The 21,930-nt window shown below is 32.5% G+C and overlaps 1 protein-coding gene across 1 annotated transcript in view; it reads left to right on the top strand.

Annotated features, from left to right (window-relative positions):
• The window catches only part of LOC133182808 (DBH-like monooxygenase protein 2 homolog), a 39,598-nt gene that overhangs the window by 356 nt on the left and 17,312 nt on the right, over window positions 1–21,930 (top strand). Inside the window, exons 2-3 of the mRNA XM_061317652.1 lie at window positions 12,857–13,046; window positions 13,889–14,021. Of these exons, the coding sequence (XP_061173636.1) occupies window positions 12,857–13,046; window positions 13,889–14,021 (323 nt within the window). The remainder of the gene's footprint in view (window positions 1–12,856; window positions 13,047–13,888; window positions 14,022–21,930) is intronic.

Here is a 21,930-nt window from a genome sequence, read left to right as displayed (position 1 = left end):
ATATATGGTGTATATATTTAATATTTGCATGGCAAATTGAAGCTGATAAATCGTGCAATGATAGTAAAACGTTGCAAGATTACATGAGACACGTTGAGCAACAGTCTCATGGTCGCAAAACACTGCTGTGATTCATCTTAAGACCTTTAAAAATCGTGCATCACTCTTACGAGTACACAAAACGTTGTAAAACGTTCGTACTAATGTTCGTGCGTTGCATTGCGATAATTTGGATCGCATTTGGGCGCGTCTGAATAGTGTGCATGTCCACTATTTTGAGGAGACTTGATGCGACCACTAAAACGCATGCAACGAATGCGAGACATCGTGCAACATATGCGAGAGCTCGTGCGATGCTAAAAAATTCCGATCGCAAAGTGTTGTAAAGTGCTCGTGCGCCAATTGTGAAAGGGCCTTAATGCACATGTCAAATATGAATGATCTATCTTCTTTCATTCAAAAATTATAAACAATGTTAAAATTTTTGGAAAGTAGGTCACACTTCGAGGTCACGGGTCAAAAATTATAGATATTTGAACAGGTCTTGTTACACGTAATGTACATGTGAAATATGAAAGAAAGCCCTATCTCTCCTCATTCAAAAGTTATGAGCAAGTTAATTTTTTTGTGACTGACAGACGGTCAGACTGACGAATGAGATTTAATGTCCCCTCGCTTTCTCGAAAGCGGGGAACAATAAGCAGCATCTTCTTTTCCATTCATCTCACTAATTTAAAATCATACTTTGGAGGAGTTTATGGATGAGTGCACAAATCAGACAACTTTATCACAGTATGTACACCAATCACAACCTCACATATTTGACTGAAATTTCATATTTAACGCTACTTTCATTTTCAGGTCACACTCATAAGCCAAAAGTAAACAAACAGAATAAAAGTATAAATAAGCAAGGATATTTTTACCAGATTTTTTAACATCAGGACCATTTGGTCAAGTGTTCTGGTCCTGGCCAGCGCTCTATTAATTTGTATTCTACTAAGATCGAGAAGTTATTCCCCTTTGCCATTCTTTTTTGATAATTAATCACTGTAAATAAAGTATTTGAAAGTTGAAAGAGTAAGAGAATTATGCAAAAAAAAAAAAAAAATGCATTTTCTAATACAACAAGTATTTTCCTACTTTCAATGATCTGGTAGACTTGTAAATAATAAAGAAATAAAAATGAGACAAAAATAATTTATCTTCTTAAAAATGTTCTTCAACGACCAAGAAAGGCTAATGTGAGGGGTCAAAATATGGGGTTAAAAGTAATACAGAAGAACTAATGGTTTGTTAATAGTCTGCATTGCGATAGTGATAAATGAGGAATAAATTAGAATTTAATATGAGTTGTTACTGAATATTAGACTAATTATTTTATTGATCCTGATCATCCTATTTCTTTTGCGTTTGGGTAACAAAGCTTCATCTATCAGTTTATTTTATACTCTATGGATCTTCTAAATTGTTGCATTATACTCAGGTGACCGTTAAGGCACTTGGGCCTCTTGTTGGAAGACATTGTCTCCAAAACCTGCATAGATACTGTCAATCAGGAACTCTAGCTTTTATATATATATATATATATATATATATATATATATATATATATATATATATATATATATATATATATATATATATATATATATATATATATATATATATTTTAACATTGGAATACTTCTGTGGAATTAGAATGTTTTTAACAAAATAAGTTTGCAGGTGACCAATGACAAAGTAGATAAATTTACGAGTTCCTTACTTATTGACAAAGCAGTTGTCATATGATGTCCAAAAGTTTGTTATCGTTGGGAATTGTTGTATGAAGTGTTGAAATGTCATATGTTTTGATGCTATTGATAGGTAAAAATTTATCATTTTAAATTTCTTAAAATTGCTTGGAGTTTTTAAGTATCCACATCTGATTAACATTGCTTCTCATATATCTTTGTTGTACAGTACTGAAGTTTCTCCTTCACTAGCTGCTCTAAATATTTTTGTGTGTATTTAGAAAAGGTTGTGAATAATGGTAGGAATTGAAATTCAAAGACCAATATATGGGTAGAAAAGAAGTTTCATATATTCCTCACAAAACTGTACCAAGATGGAATCATCCTATACATCATTAATTGTTTTTTTTTTTAACATTTTGTGTTCAATGCTTTTAGCGAAATAGACCTTTTAAACTGATCAAGTTCCGGTAGATTGTCTAGATACAACCTCCCTGGCATGCATTGGTATGAATCCTCTAAGTATGTTTCTGATCTTTAAGGTTTTTATTGCATTTTGAAACAATCAATTACATAGAACAAATCCTTTGAATCAAACAAGTCAGTGAATTATACAACTGTATCAACTATCATTGGTGCAAACTTTGTTTTACTTGAGAAAGTATCTTTTCAAAAATGGATACAAACCGTTCGAGACCTTCATAGAGAAAAAAAGTTCATAATACATGTATTCAACTCAGTTTCTTTGTGGAGAGATTAAAATGGCTTTGAACCCTGAACAGACCAAACAATGACATTCCTACCACAAAGTTAAATGTACAGTGAAAATTCAGAACATTTTTTACCGAAAAAAATCTTTTAGTAGCCTTGGATGGTTCTTTTTTTCATCAATAAAATCCGCAGTGATGCACTGGCCATATTTGTCATTATGCTTTCTAACGTGTGTTTGTAAAATTATTAATTTGCATGAATTTTTTTTTTCCCTTTTTTAATTGCATGTTCAGAATGTTCGTCTTCTCCAGTGTCTTTAAATACATGTAAATAAACTATGTTTTAAATTTCAAAATATATTTTATCTAGGGAGACATCTCTCTTTTCAAACATTTCAATTTCTTGACACGTCGATCATGTAACTACTGTAAACACTTTGTAGATATTACTTTTCTTAGATTGGTGTCTCGAACAATTACTTAAAAATATTTTGATTCATAATGGAACTTTCATTCAAAGTGCTTAAAGGTTTACGTGCATTTATTGGCAAAATCGACTCACTAGTGTAGTTTGCGTGTATATCTTCGTCTATGTCCTGATTTTTTGGTTTACACACTTTTAAAAAAAATTTTATTTTAAAGTCGTTTTATTTTACTTTCGCAGTTTTTAAACGTATCCGTTTTTATGCATATCTTTATATACTGTTTCAAGTAATTTATAGTAAAGCACATGCAACAGTGGTAAGGCTGTATATTGAATAAAGACAGGCTTTGTAAAATATCTTGGCAATTGGATCTAGATCACTGGATATTTTCTTTAAAGGATCACTGACCCACATCCTAACTGAAAAATATATAATCATATATAGCAATAAAATACAGAGTGGTTACAAAATGTGGACCGTAAGGTTAGTAGTTTTACTTCTATATACATGTAATAAGTCTATCATTTTTTTTACATACACATACAGTGAATCATTTTGACTAACAAAAAGTCAGTTACCATAACCGTTTGGCCAGCTGGTGATTTTTAACATGTTTTGCTGAAACAGTCAGATATATATGAAAGGTTTGTTCAGCTCTCACAACAGATTCCTTTTTGTTTTTTAAGTTGTAAAGTATTTCATTGTATCCTGATAACTTTTTTTTCGAAGTGATCGATGATATCGGGAACAAGTGTACTTAAAGCTTGATGAAAAAAAAGCATGTGAAAATGTCCGAATTCTAGTATATTTAAAGACATGTCTTTCTTTTCTTTCTTTCTTCAGACCTTCATTTTAATATTGTAATTCGATTTATTCCTGTAAATAAATAAGTGTACATGTATATGCTTCTTGTCTTCGACATACATCTATTTAGTTTCATATCTTATACCAAATAATGAACTTCCGTTCATTTCAAAATACAATGTATAGGAACAAAGCATTTTTGGAGATAATTAAGGCTCTCTGGATTGAGATTCAGGTTAATTAATCACTTTGTGAAGTGTTAATTACTGTTCAAACACCATGTCGTTACCCAGCCTATCCCGTAGTTTTTTAATTAAATCACCGTTAAGTACCGTGAACCGTTTATATTACGTATCTTACAGCGTATCATTTGCAGTTATCTATCGAATTATGTTATGAACAAACCTTGTCAATTAAAATAGCTTAGATTTAGTTCTGATTATGGTGACAATGCAGAATGTATTTAATCTGTGTAACATCAACCTATTGTCAGTAGTTTGCCTCGGTTTAAAAATTGATCGTACTCAGAGCATGCTCATACATATAGAATAATTTTAAAGACATAAACATCATATGCAGATGATGTTGGAATATTTCTAAATAAATAAGGGGACTTTACGATTGAAAAGCTGATCATCCCGTTTTTCAAATAATTTAGTTATTAGTTGACCATTATCGTCTATAATCATTTAAAGTGACACTGTGACAGACAAACGGGAAAATTGATAACAGTAGAATTTTTGCATGATACATGCAAATTTTGTTCAGTTCTTGAAGATATTAGGTTTCAGAAAATTACAGGTTTCAGAACCTAAAAAATCTAATTTAATGGAGAAAAATAAAAGAAAAAAAAATCTTTGTATAACCCATCACAAAAATATTGCTTCACTTCTTCCTCTTTATTGTACGCATGCGCTGAAAAGTTGGAAGAATTTACCATGGTTTCAATTTCATAGATATAAATGTCGGATGACTGAGAATTTTGATACAATCTTCAAAAAAGATGATCATAACTTATTCCTTACTTCTGCTTGCCCCAATTCAATGTTGTTTACAACTTTCACGCTAAAAATAAAAAGACGCGTGACCTTGACATTGTTCACATTGACGATAAAAACAAAGCGATAGATACAACATTTGTTTTTCCGGCACTTATATTTCTCAGTTTTTTCTTGGTTTCAGTGCAGTTGAGTTGTCAAAACTTCGCTATATTTATATTTCAGAGAAATCTTTCGTTTTTTGATACAATTTTCTTAAAAGAAACACATGGTTTTGACTCATTATGGAACTTTAAACATCCAGTTATGAAACAGATGTGGTAGACTCTGTAGTGTCTTTAATTTCGAGTTCACTGGGATATATCGAGTCGACATAGGGATGAAAGTAACGTCGTGGATATAAATGTCGAGATGAAGACCACAGCAAGAGTTTTGCTCTTTTCAAGTTTTTGAATGAATTCTGCTTCATAGGAATATAAAACAGGTCAATCTAAGATAGATTATTCAAGATGTAATGGGCCGTCACGTACGGTAGCTTAGTCGGTAGAGCGCTCGCTCCGTGATCTGAAGGTCGTGGGTTCAAGCCCCGACTGCGACAGACCTAAGCCGATAAGAAATAGGTAGCAACTGTTCCTTCACCAAGAGCTCGGCACTTTGAACAGATTGGAGAGAATACTCGAAATGGGGTATTATCCGTGAAATCGGGTATTTTCCTTTCCCGATATCAGGCATCGTTGAAATCCGCGAAATTGAGCATCCCGTGCAACTTTCTGTGAAAAATGAAAAATAAAGCAACGGTAAGCATTATATGTACCTCAGTGTCTTATATTAAGGGTTTATATTAAACCCCATTTACAGCTTTGTCTGAAGAGTTTAAAATGACACGACTAACACAGTTGGGGTGGCAAGGAAGACAAGACGGTGTTATTATTTTCTAATGCCATTACCAAAAGCTAATCACTGCATGTTATTTGAGTTTATTTCCCACTGATATATTCCCCAAGCTAAATTTATAATTTTGTGTATTATTTACAAAATGTAAAACTTCGAAGAAAATTAACAACTCGCCGTGTGTTATTCATTTTATACCTTATACGGGTGTGACCGGTCGGCAGGGGATGCTCACTCCTCCATGGCACCTGATCCCACCTCTGATGTTTTGGAGGTCCGTGTTTGCTCTGCTCCTATTTCGTATTGTTTAATGGACTTCTGAGCTTGAATACTGTTCGTTTTCACCATATATTTCAAACATTCACGCTAAAAATCAGATGATGTTCTATAGTTGGTATTCCTTATCCATATATAATAGCGGCTGCATGAGCGGCAGATCTAGGTTAACCCCCTCCCCTTTCTGAAGATAATCTTAAATTAGTAAAATATAGTCAATAGTAAAATAGATTGAAACGCAAAAGAAACGCAACAAGCAGTAAACTACAAATATTTGAATTCTTTATCCAATGATTTTCAAAAATGAAGGTAAAACACGATTTAAAAATACACAGATTTTATAAAAAATGTTAAATGATTATCTTTTAACTTTAGAAAGTAACATATGACTGTTAAAACACCCCCACCCCGGCCATTAAATTACAGCGTGCAAGACTGCCATGCACAACAATTGCAGCTTGATTTCTACGATGCAATAGGTTTATCTATCTCGAGATCTGAGCGAAAGAAATATTCTGTGCCATTTTTAAATGCCCGTTTTTCAGATGATAAGGTCGAATTTTCTCTAGGCTAGCGCAGTGTATTAACCTTGGACTTCCAGTCCAATGACTGTCATTCATGCTTAAGATACGCAAGAGCCTCTTGAGGCGTGATGTAGTGCATATTTGCATCTGCAACTCTCCATCACCTTTATTTTGAGATTTTCCAGCTAGAGCAATGGAAATGCGTACTTAAGTCATTTTCAGGAATCCTTGGCATCGCTTACGGAAAAGAAAGTAGAATTTATTTTTCGGAATATTGCTGCATTACTTATGACGAACAGATACAAACCCTTTAAACCCCATATTATTGCCAAATGTTTTGTTAAACATGCAATTTTTGATTTCTGTTAAGCGAACTCAAACTTAACTTCCGGTAATGGTATGAAAATCATTCAACCGTTAAATTACCGATATTTACAAAGTTGAAGATGTCCTGACTTTTTAGATACAACATTATATCCTATATATATTATTTCCCCCTAAAATAGGATGTTGTGTTTCTTTTGCGTTTCAGTATATAGTGAAAATGCTAATTGAAAGACCGGTCCCCCTCCAAATGTTCAAATACTTTTTCTTGTCAGAAAAAGGTGGAACCCCCCACCCCCCACCCCCAAATAGGTATCGTGTTTGGACAATTTTCCTTTTAATCGGGTAAGTTGTCAATTATCCCCCCCCCCTCCCCTCAAAAACGAAGCTACTTTCCTGGATAAAATAATACCTAACAAATATGAAATTAAATACGAATAAAAGATTTTAAAATTGCCTTAAACAGTTTTAGTTGTGATAAATTAAGTTTCATTTTCCCCTTTTCTCATAAGATATTTATTAATTTATGATTTCATTTAAAAGTGTAACAAGAATTATTCCCCCACAGAGGAAATGAATCCCCACTTATTTTTCTACAAATTATCTTTTGATGTTAATCAAGTGTGGAAATTTTCATTCCAAGACCACACCCATTCACTTTTGTTGCAGTTCGATCGATACAGTCCATGTTATTGCATCAATTTTTTTTTTATTAGGAATATGAGAATGTCAAATAGTTCTTTTAAGTTTGGCCAGCTCTTTTATTTTCAATGTATATATTTTATAAATTTAATTTGATTTATTTTATATTTACATGTCAGTTTTTTCACACGTCAAACGCCAAGAAAACAAGATGTGTTTGTGAACACTGATGCCCCCATATGGCAACTTATGGCGAAGGTAAAAGTTTCTCAAATGCAAGTCAAACTCCAAAGTCAAGGTCAAGAGATCAAAAATGTTGTTACCAAAAGAAAGGACTTGTAACAATGGATATACCTGGTAAATATGAAAGCCAAAGCATCAACCATTCAAAAGTTATGGTCAAAGATAATGTTTTCGAAAACTGGGTCAAACTCCAAGGTCAAAAGGTCAAAACTAATAGTACACAGGGAAAGACCTTGTTATAAGAAATACATATGCAAAATATTAAAGTCCTAGCACCAACTGTTCAAAAGTTATGGCAAAGGTTAAAGTTTTTGAAAAGTAGGCCAAACTCCAAGGTCAAGGTCAAAAGGTCAAAGTTGTTGGTATCCAAAGGAAGGTCTTGTCACAAGGAATATACCTGTGAAATTTGAAAGCCCTTGTACTAACTGTTAAAAAGTTACGGCCAAGGTTAAAGTTTTTTTAAAGTGGGTCAAACTATAAAGTGAAGGTCAAATGGTCAAAATATATATAACCATGGAAAGGTCTTGTCACGATTAATATACATGTGAAATATGAAAGCCCTAGCACCAACTGTTCAAAAGTTATGGCCAAGGTTAAAGTTGGGTAAATTTTTGCAAAAGTGGGTCAAACTCCAAGGTCAAGGTTAAGAGGTCAAATATGTTGGTACCCAAAGGAAGGTCTTGTCACAAGAAATACACAAGTGAAATATGAAAATCATAGCTCCAACCAATCAAAAGTTATAGTTAATGTCAAAGTTTTTGCGGACAAACAGACAAACAGATAAACAGACAGACAGGCGGACGGACAGGGCAAAAACTATATACCTCCGAAACTTCGATTACGGGGACATAAAAATATCAACTCTCCCCTTTCCCCGATGAAATATTTTTTTTCAAGGTTGGCGAGTTTTCGAGTTTTTCATGCGTGTTAGATTTGGTCATTTTTCACCACTACTCTAAAAATGCTTGGTGCTTGTAACATTTGCATTTTTTCCTTTTTTTTTTTTTCCTTTTTGCTATAACGAAAACCTATTGGCATGTCTTTTCGTGTTTTAATTTTACATCCCAAATGCTGGATACAGCCAAGGAAAGTTTCAAATATTGATTTCATTTTGTAGACATACTGAATAATTAGGGAATTTTATCAATCTTAAAGAAATAAAAAGCTTACAAATGTTAACAAGCAAATTCAACCAGGTAATGCACATATCAATTATGAATGCCCTATCTACTATTCCTCAAAAGTTATCACCAATGACAAAATTTATGAAAATTAGGTCAAACTTCAATGTCAAGGTCACTGAGTCAAATATCATAGGACATTCGGAAACGTCTTGTCACAGCCAATGTTATTTTTTTTTAAATAGGGTCAAACTTCAATGTCAAGTTCACGGGGTCAAAACTCATATTATAAATAAAAAGTCTTGTCACAAGTAATGTGAATATGAAATATGAAAGCCCCATCTCTTCTCATTCAAAAGTTATGACTAAGGTTGAAGTCATGTTAAAATTTTTGAAAAGTAAGTAAAACGTCAAGGTCAAGGTCACGGGGTCAAAAATCATAGCATGTTTGGAAATTTTTTGTCACAGGTAATACACAAGTCAAATATGAATGTCCTATCTTCTCTCATTCAAAAATTATTATCAATGTTAAAATTTTGAAAATTAGGTCAAACTTCATGGTCAAGGTCACGAGGTCAAAAGTCAGAATATATTTGGAAAGGTCTTGTCACAGGCAATATACATGTGAAACATGAAAGCCCTAGCTTTTCTCATTCAAAAGTTATGGCCAAGGTTAAAGTTTCTGTGACAAACTGACGGATGAATGAGATTTAATTTCTCCTAGCTTTCGCGAAAGCGGGGAACTAAAATATTGAAGTTTGTTAAAAAAATTCATAATGTATTTTAAAAACAAATGTTTAAACTCCTTAATTATAGATTTTATTTACATTAAAAAATCCTAAAATATAGATTGTTTAAACGTGAGAAATAAGTTTATTATTCTGTAGAAAATTTAAAAAAGCAAAACCGCTGTTCCGCCCCAAAATATTCCCTGCTAGATTTTAATTAAACACAGTGTACCATTTCCTTATTAAGTTGTCTGCTGTAATATGGAAAGAAAAAATATAATCTTTTAAATTCTTAACATCTCAATATAAAGGACATTTATGCAAATATACTTTTAATATTTTAATTAGTCAGAAACCTGAAAAGGATCCTTTCTCAATTTGAAAATTATCATCACTACGAATTCCTGACATGCTTACTTTCACGTACTAAAATTTATCCTTTATATCCAAGAATCTTGGGGAATCCGTGGTGTTTAAAACATATTCGAGGTATCAGAATAAAAACTTAAGAAGGCAAAGCCAACACGCTAGTGGTGTCTTTTGTTGTCAGTGATTTTTGCAGTGTAAATCTGGTCAAACGTAAACATAAAGATTTTATTACAAAACTCGAGCCTCTTCTTACGAACATACACCCGTGTTTTATATTAGGTAATGCAAAATGCATTTATTGGATATTGAGATTTTGCATGCTATATCAACATTGAACAGTTTATTTTTAAAATGCAGTAAATACGAAAATTCAAAATTAAAGCCAAAAACGCAAAACCTATTATGACTATGTCTCTTTAACATGAAAAAAGAAACAAAGAACCACACACGCTAACTCTCGATTCCCCCTACATTTTACACCCATTTAATTTAATATCTATGGCAATTTGGCCATTAAAATTTGTTTGAATGCAAAGACAAGTTCATTATTAATTAAATTGATTTAATTGATTGATAGTTTTAAAACCAATGCAAAAAAACTTAATTGCTCTTATTTACGACTTTTTTTCCGGGAAGGGGGTGGGGTGTAAATTTAATCCATTGAAATCAGGCTTTAAAACATAGTGAGATTTTCAAATACCCATGGAAATGGAAAAATGACCCTTTAATCTTTCCTTATATTTAACCTATATAAAATTCAGCATATAAGATTGATAAAGTACATTGTTTTATTTGTAATCTCATTTAAAATTGGTAATAAAATGACCATTTTTGCTGATTTGTATCTGAAAACATATGCCCCCCCCCCCCCCCTCTGAAACAACAAAAGCTTTCATATGAATTTGTAAAATAACAATTCATAAACCCTATAAAGAGGAATTATTGTTTCACGAGGAGGATGGGATGGTATTTTAAAAATATATTCCGTTTTCCGTTGTTTTCTGTAGTAAAAGGCAATTCCCCCCCAAAATTATAGAGTTATCTCTCTTTGTTTTCATAAATAAGGCATGCTTTATGAAAATTCACATAAATTTCTATATAAATATGAAAAATTATTCAAATATGTTACCTTTTGAAATTTGACTTGGAGGTAGAACAAATCTATTGTTCGCAGTTCTTAGAATTTGCATTTGAATGTCAGTTATATTCACTTGCAAAGACATTATGAAAAAAAAGTTAGTATTAATTATAGTACTTATTCCAAACCACAATAAATTTTAATTCCAAGCTTTACAAATTCGACCGAATTTAAAATTGCAAATTCCACTCATTTTAAAATAAAAAATCATTTAGCGGTTCCCAGGAGTTACAGTACTTTGATTGTAGATATTTTTCTGAAGAAAAAAAGAAACTGCTTTTTACCATAATCATTTCCTTAAATGCAAAAAAGGGACTGTATATAAGAATAAAATACTAAGTATTTCATATTATTAAAACATTTGTTTGATTTAATACAAAATACAAGTGTTGTCAATTAAATAGGACGATTTTTAGTAACCGGTTACTCGCTTACTTTTACTTATTCATTATTATTTATTATTCGCATCGTTAACCGGTTAACCAGGTACTTGTTGACAACACTACAAAATACATTAAATGTATGAGTTTTTTTATTGTCTAGAAAAAAAGGAAGCTGTACTTTGAAAGTAAGCATATATTATGCAAACTTGCATGTTAGATCAGATCTAGAAAACATATATATATATATATTTACATATGAACCTTATGGAAGTAAATACATGTATATTGTACATGTATATTTCACAAATGATAAGATTGAAAAAAATCCGTTTATTATAAAACATACTTATATTCTCAAATACTTCTCCCTAAAATTGCATAACCAACTCTAGACTGAGTTATCTGGCCACCAGCGATCAAACCCACTTGGGTACTACAGGGTAAACTATTGCTTTCATTGATTGATGATGAATTAAGTCTTAGATACAAGTCTTACTGAAGTCTGGGATTAAGACTGTGTCAAAAACTTAAACACAACCACAGTAGATCGGACGCTCCTGCAGCCGATAAAATTATAGACATCCATCTTTGTTTTCGATCCTCATAAGGGAGGTAAAAAGTTGCTTGGGGTAGGCGAACAAACATGATGGCGTCTGACTTAGAAAGAATTTAGCGTCGGTGTGTCAGTAACAACGTGTGCAAGCTGCACATGGGGAAATAAGATTTCTTTTTTTTTACTGATTCTATAGAATAATTTCTTATTCAAACAACATCTTGAAAATGAATAAACAAATTAAAAATTATATTATTTTTTTTCATTTTTGTTTTTAATACATTTCAGTTTTTCTTTTATTTTTCAATAGTATTTGGTTTTACCAAAAAATATTTTACAAGTGCTTCCCAGAATGGGAGTGAAAAACAATAAAAACAACTCGTTATGACTTCCTGGATAAAAACTATCAAAATATGAGAGAGAAAAATTATGAGTAAATCAGTTTGTTTTCAATATGCTGCAGATGAAAGTGTCACACCGAAAATTCTTTCGACACTTCAAATTTATTGTGATGTTCATCATTGGCCGTGCGGCACTATAATCAGAAATCATGGGCACCATCACATGACATAAATCCAGGGTAAAATGAACAACTTGGGGAAAGTTTGTGCTGTGCATCAATATATTATCTTGTCATTTCTTGCAATTGTGACTAAGTAAGAATTCATTTTTGTGGTAAAATTACGGTAATTACATTAAAGTCAATATACGTGTATCGTATAGGATATCAGATTTTTAAAGATATGTTTTATTTGTATTATTTTATGTTTTAAGCTTATGATATTAACAATAAGACGTTGTATTTTCGAACTCGGCCCTGGCGTCAGCAATTCAGGTTTGGGTTGAAACAAGCTCCTCGGGTTTACATGTATATCAGGGACGAGATCAAAACTGTAATATGATATTCCATATTTTCAAAATAAAACATTTTTTAAATATTGAATTAAAATTCACCCAGTATTAAGCTTCTTGCCTTGTGATATTTTCTCAGTTCCTTTCTCGTTTTGCTGGTTGCCAATTTTGCTGATGGTTATGGTACGTTTCGAGATAAAATCCCAAACGGTCGAAAAGTACCACATCCTTGTGATCCGACAACCATATGGGGAGGTGTTGGACACGAGGCACAAGGTGGAGGAGGCCAAAGAAATCCATTTGGTCTGGACTTCTACAGAGAAGGCAAGGTAAAAGTTCCATGTGATAATCCTTTTTCTAACAATACCGTATAAGTGGAATTTTTAGCGAGACGTATAATAAGCGAATTATCCCAAAATACTGGTATATATTTTTAGCGAGAAGTAATTTTAGCGATTTTATAATGTCAAGAAAGATAGCTATAACAACTGATACGGTATAAATTGTTAGTGATATTCAATTTTAGAGATCTCAAAACCCTCGCTAATAATGCCAAAACTGAATCCTCACTAAACATTCCGCTTATGGAGTATTTTTCAGAATTGTAAGTAATTTTCGCCCTTACTTATGTTGAATTTTGAAATGGCAAGATATTGATCATTTCAGCTGTATTTTACCTTTGATTTTTTTCATCATGTTAAAATATCTATGCGTTTAGTAAACACTTAAATGATTCAGATCTATAGCTCCTACGTCCTTATTTTTCTGGCAATAATTCGAAATAGGGGGAAAATATTGAAGCATGGAAGTTACAGAGAAACAACGATAACCTTGCTGCAAACATTATAAATTCGAAGGACTTGTAGTAACGGTTAACAACTAACAAAGTTTGACACACACACAGATACTCTGTATTCAACTGAATCGGAAAATTGCTCCAAGTTTCTCTTTGATTTCATGTATTCCCTTAGAAAAGTTGACATAGTTTCATGCTGCATTGCAATGAAGTAATATTGATTTTTTTCTCAATGTGCCCATCCCTTTGGCAGTGTCTGTATGGACGACTTCATGCTTTAAATGAAAAAAAAAAATGTTTTCGCCGGTTAGAAGTTTTAGTTAGAAGAAAAATTATTTTCTCTTTTCAATTATTTTCTCTTTTGTCCATTTCAAGACATGGACTCCTGCTCTTTGCCAAATGGATTCGGATGGCGATGGTAAGACCAATGGGCAAGAATTAGGAGATCCGGATTGCGAGTGGACACCGAATAAAGTAGCAAAATATATCGTTGGACTGTCCCACCCTGGTAAGTCGGGAATACCTCTCATTGATTTGTACTATGTTAATTTCTTTGATAAAAATGGAATTATCACATCAGTGCAATAAGTTGTTTGTTTAACGTCGCTTCGAGAATGTTTCACTCATATTGAAAGGCCATCACCTGCGTTGGAAGGTTGTAAATTTAGACCTGTACTCGGCACATACTTTTTCGAGCATTTTTTTCGTGCAGCACCTACTGCGACACGGGACCTCAGTTTATTAGGTCTCAACCGGTCTCCACGTCACGCAGTGGATTCAAACCACTGAAATAAGGATCAACTCTTTACTCCGGGCTCTAGGGCAAACGTTCTAAACACTGCGCTACGCAGGCGACCAATGTAATAAGGGAATCAAAGAACTGAGAGTACTAATAGACGGTGGCGTGAATTAATTGAATACAGAATGTGTATACTGTGCTGTCATGTTGACAATAGATGATTTATTGTCAGTTAAAGCAACGTAGATCAAATTTTAGTTTTCAAGAGACTGCATAAAGTTGTTTTATACTTTATCAAAGTGAACAAGTGATCACAGAGAGCCAGGGTGACTAGGGGATATGTTGTAGTTAGTGAAAAGTGGTAAATAGCCACGTTGTATATCCAAGTCTCGCTTTGTGTACCTAATTGTAGCACTAGGAAAGTGACAAAACATCTGTTTATATTGAATACCTAGGAAAGTGCCCATTGTATTTGTGTATTTTGTATTCATTACCATCCCTGTAAGACTTGGGAAAACCAAGTACGACACCAAGCAGTTGATCACTCGGGTCTCGCGCGTTACAATAAGCAAGGATATTTTTAATAGATTTTGAAATTCTTGGGCTACATAGCTTCATCTATTAGTTAATTTTGTTTTTATACCTCTATGGATCCTTTACAGTGTTGTATTATAACCAGGTGACCGTTAAGGCCCTTGGGCCTCTTGTTTCCTTATATAATGCATTGAACAGAAATCCGTCATATTCAATACAATATGGCCGCTGTGCAAATTGGCAAAATGTACAACGTTTCTCCATATGATTTGCTATATAAAGAATGTTCTTGATAAGGTTTGTTCTAAAATAAGGTTTAAAGAATAAAAAGGGGTTGAAATGTCAGAAACAGAGGTTCGACCGCATCAAGATTTTTTTAAATGATTGTATGTACTATTATGATGTGCCATCATAAATGTAATTTTAAAACGAGAATATATTATAGAAGATTTCAGTGCATGGGCAGATTGAACTTATATGTTCAAATATCTTCATGTTTCAATTTTTTCAATACATTTTATGTTCAATAAATCCTTATAGCGTGTCAAAACCAGTTAACCCTTAATTTAAAACTTAGTGAAGCAAAGGGTCCTTATACTTCCATGTAGTGACCTAAAATATTTTCAGTATAGCTCTCTATACATGCATCTGTGGTTCCACTTAGACGCTCTCCCATGAAATGAAAAGAATGTCATAAAATGCAGATTTTTTTGGTACTTTCTTCACCCATGGGAATTCCATAGGAATACAAAAAGGGTCTGCTAATAAGGGGGCTAATAAGGGGGCGCAGTTGAAAATGAAATGAAAAGAATGTCATAAAATGTAGATTTTTTAGTACTCTCTTCACCCATGGGAATTTCATATGAATTCAAAAAAGGGCCTGCTAATAAGGGGGCTAATAAGGGGGCGCAATTGAAAATGAAATGAAAAAAGAATGTCATAAAATGCAGATTTTTTTGTATCATCTTCACATCATTGCAAAATAATTTTATCTGCAGGCATTCCAGTGAAATCACATATCAAATGAGAAAGTCAAATTTTACGGCGCTCATTTGTAAAGAAATCATAGTATTCTGAAGTTAGAAATTTTGACTTTTTGATTTCAAATCTTTGAAATTTGAAAGATATTGAAATTAGGATAAATTGACTGCACAATAAATTTTTACAAAAATCACTAATGGCCATATGTACTGTACATTGTGGGATATACATCATATGCTGTAGAAAAAATGAAACAAACTAAAGCATTGGATTCTCTATCACTGCTAAATTTCCAGTAATTATTTACTCCCTTTAAAAGATTGAAAGACTTGAAGTATTGATAGTCTTACTTTTCTTGTATGTAATATATAGTTCGAAAAGAAAATCAAAAGAAGAAATTTTCAATCAGAGATGAGCCTAAAACAGGTAAAAAAGGAAAAGAAAGTATTAAATAAAATGAAGAGAGAAATGGCAAGAACTAGTCCTTGAAATAGTAAATTGGCATATCTTGGAAAAAAAAAGCAAGACAAAAAATATGCAACAAATGTTGACATACGAAGTAAATAATGAATGGGTAGTTAACAAAACAAAAATCACTTACAGGTAAAAAGTGAATATTCTGGTTTAGATCTGTGGATACTGTGATTAAAGTTCTTCTCTCACGGCACTTTTAAATATTTCGATTTAAACATATTTTATTGAGTAATTCAATAAGAATTGTGCAACAGGCAAAGCCTATGCACACCCTCTCCTCTCAAATATTGAACTCGAAGAGAAAAAAATCTTGATTGTTATAAAATATGTCAGTTTTGTTTGTCATGTTGGAATCTCCTTCACAACAATAAAAACGAAAAGTGAATGTACCTTTTAATGTACATGTATAGTACAGGCATTTATATACATGCACAAAACTAAATATAATAGTAGAATTTAAAACAAAGAAGCAATATTAACAAACATGGATGGGTTGTAGTTACATTTCTGTTAAGAAGATTGGCGAACAAGGCAAGTGAAATGTCAATGGTGCGACAAATATGAAGATGAAACATTAAATCTCAATTATATCATTTTTTTTTAAAAAATATTTTATCTAACACTTTAGGTTTTGCCAAAGGTCAACATGTCCAAAAATTTATTTTTACAATAGCTCCAAAACTATGTGAGGTATAAAGTTTAAATTTTTACAGTTTATAACTATATCATTGATTAACAGATAGAAAGTATCACTTGAAAACAAATATTAAAAATATATATATTTTTTGAGAAAAAAATGTCAAAAAATTTGCATATTTAAAAAAAATGCACCTGCTTAATTCTGTACTTTTAGTGAAAACCATCATTGCAGAAATAATATTTTTTTTATCAATGAAGGGCAAGTTGCACGTGAATGGTCTCTGAAAGGCTGTTATTGAAAGCATGACATGTATAAAGACAAAACCCCTATAAAATCCGCCATTTGTAATGTACTTTCGGTTTCAAATCTTAACATTTGGACAAAATAAACAGGGAAAACAACTTTTCAGGGGCTATTGATGTCTAACTTGCCCTTCATTGATAAACATATATTGTTTTTGTAATGATGGCTTTCACTAAAAGTACGGAATTAATTAAGTGTATTTTTTAAAACTATATGCATTTTTTAGAAGAATTTTTCTCGATAAATATTTTTTTAAAGTATTTGTTTTCAATTGATACTTTCTATCTGTTAATCAATGATATATTTATAAACTGTGAAAGTTTAACTTTATAAACCACATAGTTTTGAAGCTATTGTAAAAATAAATTTTTGGACATGTTGACCTTTGGAAAACCTTAAGTAATTATGCTTTGTGTAAAATCTCCACAAGATTGAAATTACCTGTCTATGAAATAGCATACACACACCTAAGAGGACAAAAAAGGATCATTTTCTCGTATTATGACACAATTTTTCCATTAGAGTGGGTCTTCGTTCCATTTTTCTGAAAGTTTATCCTCAAAGTTTGAGTAAAAATACATGCAGTATACATTTTTGGTTTATAAAATCATGGAGCAAAGACAAACTATACCTTAAAATTATGCTTTCCTGACACGACATTCGTATTTATCCGAGAAATACTTGAAGTCCATGTAGTCAAGGGTCATATCAATGCAATTATTAATTGGGAATAGCTTACTGGTTAGCGTCTTAGTCTCAAAGGAAATTGATGCTCAGGATTTTTTTTTCTTTTTGTTTGGGTACGAACCTCAAGAATACCATTTTTTTTAATAATAGAATAGTTTTTGCCGAGAAAATTTTCCTCAGAAAAGTTTTGTTTGTCATAATTTCATAAATTTCAATAATGAGAACCTTACTCGAAAAACTAAATTCACATATTGAATACGATTTTATATATCTGAACCTATAGGTATTCTGCACGCCCATCTCCTTTGAAAAGAATGAAGTCATGAATGTTTGCACATCCAAAACTAATCAATGGAAAGGTTTTCTTGTTCTTATTTGATTAAAGAGTAACAATTTCTTCTGTTGTCTGATGAAAATAATGTGACCATAAACAATTCATACATCTTCCTAAACAACACGGTTTTAAACAATCTATCTATAACTGACGGTAAAAATATTAACAAATTACCGACATAAGAACGGGTTTGGGTTTATATTTATTATCGGATTAGGACACATCTTAAACTGTCAAATTATAGAGGAACAAAATACTGCTTTCTGAATTACTGTCTTCCAGCCAGAATTCCCCCATTCGTAATCTTACCTTTAATATGCACTGACCCAGAGATCACAAATTTTGAATGTAGCTACTCATTGCACAATAGGGAGTTTTGTAAACAGTTTTTGTGCGCGAGAGATAATAAGCATAAAATATGAAGATAACGAACAGTATTCAATCTCGAAAGTCCAATGAAACGATACAAATTTGGAGCAGAGCAAACACGGACCTCAAAATTTAGATATGGGATCAGGTGCCATGGAGGAGTGAGCAACCCCTGCCGACCGGTCACACCCGCCGTGTGCTCATTGTCAGGATCGGGGAAAAAACCCGGAAAAATCTGTAGACAGTTCAGTGTATAAGTAATGGCCTAACAATTAGTATGAAAAACATCAGTCAGCATTTGACTTAATGATAGGTTGTACGTGCTGACAAGGTCATTGTATCGACCGTAAAACGATGACTGTAAATGATGACTTCAAACGAGACTGTTGATATCCTTGTTTCATCAACTTGTTTGTCAATAATTTACCTAGTTTTAGATTTTTACATACGTAGAGCATGCTCTTGCGGATCGAATCAACTGGAGAACATAAACCCAAGATGCAGGTGATAAGGGTATATTGCTACATAAATAAGGGAAGTTGACGATATTGAAAAGTTGAAGTCATCACGTTTATCATAAAGCTTGGTTGTTAGATTACCATTAACGTCTTTTTCTAGTAAAATATCTTAATATGAAACAGATGCGTCAGAATCTGTGGTATCTTTTATTTTAGGCTCACTGGGATATATCGAGTCGACATATGAATGAAAGTAACTATTGTTAATTGATAATACGTCGTCGATATAAAGAAATGTCGAGTTGAAGGCCACAGCAAGTGTTTTCTTCTTCTCATGTAGAAGTTTTTGAATAAATTCTGCTTCATATGAATACAAAAATAGGTCTGCTAATAAGGGGGCACAATTGGTACCCATGCGAATTCCAACATATTGTTGGAAGACCTGATCTCCAAAATCCACATAGATATTGTCAATCAGAAACTCAAGCATCTTTTTAATACCAACTTCAGAGTACTTGTGTGTACAGTCAGAATGCTTCTTAACAAAATAAATTTGCAAATGACCAATGACAAGGTAAGTATATTTACGAGTTCCATATTTATTGAAAAAGCAGCTGTCTATGATGTCAAAAAGCCTGGACTTCAATTTATCGTGGGGAATAGTTGTATTAAGTGTCGAAAAGTTGTACGTTTTGATGTTATTGATTTTAGTAATATTTTGTGATTTCAACTTTTCTAAAAGTTCTTTGGAGTTTTTAAGTATCCACATCTGATTTACACCACTTCTCGAATATACTGTTGTACAGTACTCCTGAACTTTCTCCTTCATTACAGTAAACATTTTAGTGAGGAAAGAAAGAGGCTTGGTAGAACATTTACTGGAACCCGCTATGTATCTTTGTTTGTAAGGATTTTTATGAAGTTTAGACATCCTGTAAAGGTATGGTTATTCAAATTCATTTGATTGTTGGGAATATTAAAAATATCTAAAACGGACATATGACTTTGAAGAATTTACTCCTTAGAAAGGGAGCTATGGGTGTAAGTTGGATTTCCACCAGCAGAAGTAAATCCTAGTTCCTTTAAAATACAATTCAAATAATGAGCCTTACAAACAAAGACTATGTTGTTACCAGCTTTGTCAGCTGGGACCAGTACATATTTGTATTCTAGACATTAAAGACAAAAGGTTAAATACTTTTCATACAGCCCCTCAATCGCTTAATGCGAGATTTCAACATCCATCTGAAGCTCTTAATCCATTCTGACAAAATGTCACGATCTTCTTTCTCGTGTTTGGCCCATCGCCTGGCGTAATCTTCCACAGAATTCATAATATTTATAAAATTATGACGCCAGTTGAAGGAACGGGGTTCCCTAAATTTTGGCCCTTTTAAAATAAGAGATGTCCTCATTATTAAATATGTTTACATCACCATGATTAGGCAATGGCTTGAAGAATCAAAGTACTGATACAGTACTGAAAGACGGGGTCAAGATAATTAACTTTTTTATTTGACAAATTTCGTTACTGCTTGATGAATTTTCTTTTATAAGACTTTGACACCAACTTAATTTTATTTAATGCATTTTATATTAACATTAAATTAAAATAAAGACTGTGAAAAATATGTCTTCACATTTTTCATTTTAGCTGCAATTGATTAATCCGTAATCACTAGTCAAGAAATTCGCTGCAATTGATTAATCCGTAATCACTAGTCAAGAAACCTTTTTGAATTGTCCGAATTTCACCGGGTCCGAATTAATAATTGTGACATTTCCGGAAGTAAACAATCGATGACGCGTACACAGTCTTTATTACTATGAAGTCTAGTAGTTTGTATACTAGTATGGTTCAATATTTTTTTCGCGTTTAAAAAATTTCAAAATGTTTCCTTGATTTGAGTAAGAAATCTTCATATCACTGTCTTTAGTTTGATTCAGCGTGTTTGTATTTTGAACAAAACAATTTCTGCACTCTTTTTTTTTCAGCCTAGATTTAATTCAAGTATTCTCCGCACGACTTCCGTTTTGATGCCTCAACTGACAGCAAACTAATAGGGTCAAGTGACCCCGTCTAAAAACGCTCATTATGCATGCAGTTAAGCAGTCTTATTTTATTTAGCATTCAAAATTTCTTACCAGAACTTTTTTGACGTCTTAGTTTTACGTGTAGGTATTAAATAATACTCTGTGTCAAACAAAAAATTACAATCAATTATAGTTTGTATTGCTTTAATGAAACAATATATCATTAATCAGTGATGTCATTATATAAAAATTGTAATATCAAAGACAAAAACAAATCAAACAGAACAATTATATACTTTTCATCGTTGAAAACTATAATTTTTGCACAAGCGTCATCCAGCAGTATGGTATCCAAAGCGCTGGAAACTTCATGATGTAATTTAATGAATATTCATAAGATGAGACATGTTTACGGCAAGTATTTGGAATTAATCTCCGCGCCCATCAACAAAGTGTCATTGAAATAACTTGAGAGTATTTGTTACCATGTACATTTTATTTTCAAACATCAAATCAAACCCATTTTCATTATTTTGTCTCTGCAGAAAACCGCCGCTAGGGTCCTCGCGAGGATACACTGTTGTTTATTCATAAGCCAGAACGGCAACATAACACTGTGGCTATAAATAGCCACCGTCTAAAAAGAACCCATGATTAAAACTATATGCTATATATACATTCAAATTAATACTGGAAATATCCCATACCTGTACATAGACGATAAACCAATTAAAGAATTTTTTTTATATTTAACAAAAAAGTAAAACTGAAGGTTGCTCTCCTAGACGAAACAAATTAGATAATCGGACAGTAAAGATGCGAGATTAATGCAATATTCACCGAAAGGTAAAAAAAGAAGCAGCG

Source organism: Saccostrea echinata, unplaced genomic scaffold (genome assembly GCF_033153115.1).
Source record: "Saccostrea echinata isolate AGI-Se365-2 ecotype Australia unplaced genomic scaffold, CSIRO_AGI_Sech_v1 ptg000009l, whole genome shotgun sequence".
In the NCBI taxonomy this organism is placed as follows: domain Eukaryota; kingdom Metazoa; phylum Mollusca; class Bivalvia; order Ostreida; family Ostreidae; genus Saccostrea; species Saccostrea echinata.
The sequence above is the reverse complement of the archived record's forward strand: the minus strand, read 5'-3'. Positions and strand labels throughout refer to the sequence as shown.